The sequence below is a fragment of the Mus pahari genome, chromosome 19 (assembly GCF_900095145.1).
Source record: "Mus pahari chromosome 19, PAHARI_EIJ_v1.1, whole genome shotgun sequence".
NCBI lineage: Eukaryota > Metazoa > Chordata > Mammalia > Rodentia > Muridae > Mus > Mus pahari.
The window spans coordinates 23,450,479-23,451,007 of NC_034608.1; the positions used below are offsets into that span (position 1 = coordinate 23,450,479).

Below are 529 nucleotides of genomic sequence, written 5' to 3' on the forward strand. Positions count from 1 at the left end.
CACTTTCACGCTGATCATTAGAAGTGGCGATTTAGGAAACATTCTCCGCTGGGGACTTGACATTCAAACGGGAACTGGGAATGTCACTTTAAAGAAAAGAAAAAAAAAAAAATCCCCAAACTTTCATCAAGCTGTTTTCTCAATGGGGCATCGTCTCCCCAGACACCAGGGACTCCCTCGTGCACGTGGGAACAGACCGACAGGCGAGAGGAGACCAGTTCCAGGGCAGCTTCGAGCAGGGCCGCTGGATGCGGGGAAGAGGGGCCGGGGGATCAGTTCCCGCCCCAGGGCCTTCCTGCTACTTTCCCGAGCCTCGACTGACCCAATGACCGAACCCTAACCCAGCCGTGGAANCCATTAGGAAAAACCGACAGCGATCCGGGACTGAGGAGAAAGAGGTCTTAAAAGCCGAGCGTCCAGACCCCTTATTTCTGCCCTACCAGCCCCGCGCGTCTGCTCACCCGCGGACAGCGGCACCAGCCGCCCCGCAGAGCTGCCGCCGCCATGTCGGAAGAGCCCGTGTGACCTT

At 57.6% G+C, this 529-nt stretch overlaps 1 protein-coding gene across 1 annotated transcript in view; it reads right to left on the reverse strand.

Moving 5' to 3' along the window:
- Positions 1-529, reverse strand: part of Timm44 (translocase of inner mitochondrial membrane 44) — a 16,660-nt gene extending 16,131 nt beyond the window's left edge. The window contains exon 1 of the mRNA XM_021218935.2: positions 462-529. Within this exon, the coding sequence (XP_021074594.1) occupies positions 462-506 (45 nt within the window). The 5' untranslated portion in view covers positions 507-529. The remainder of the gene's footprint in view (positions 1-461) is intronic.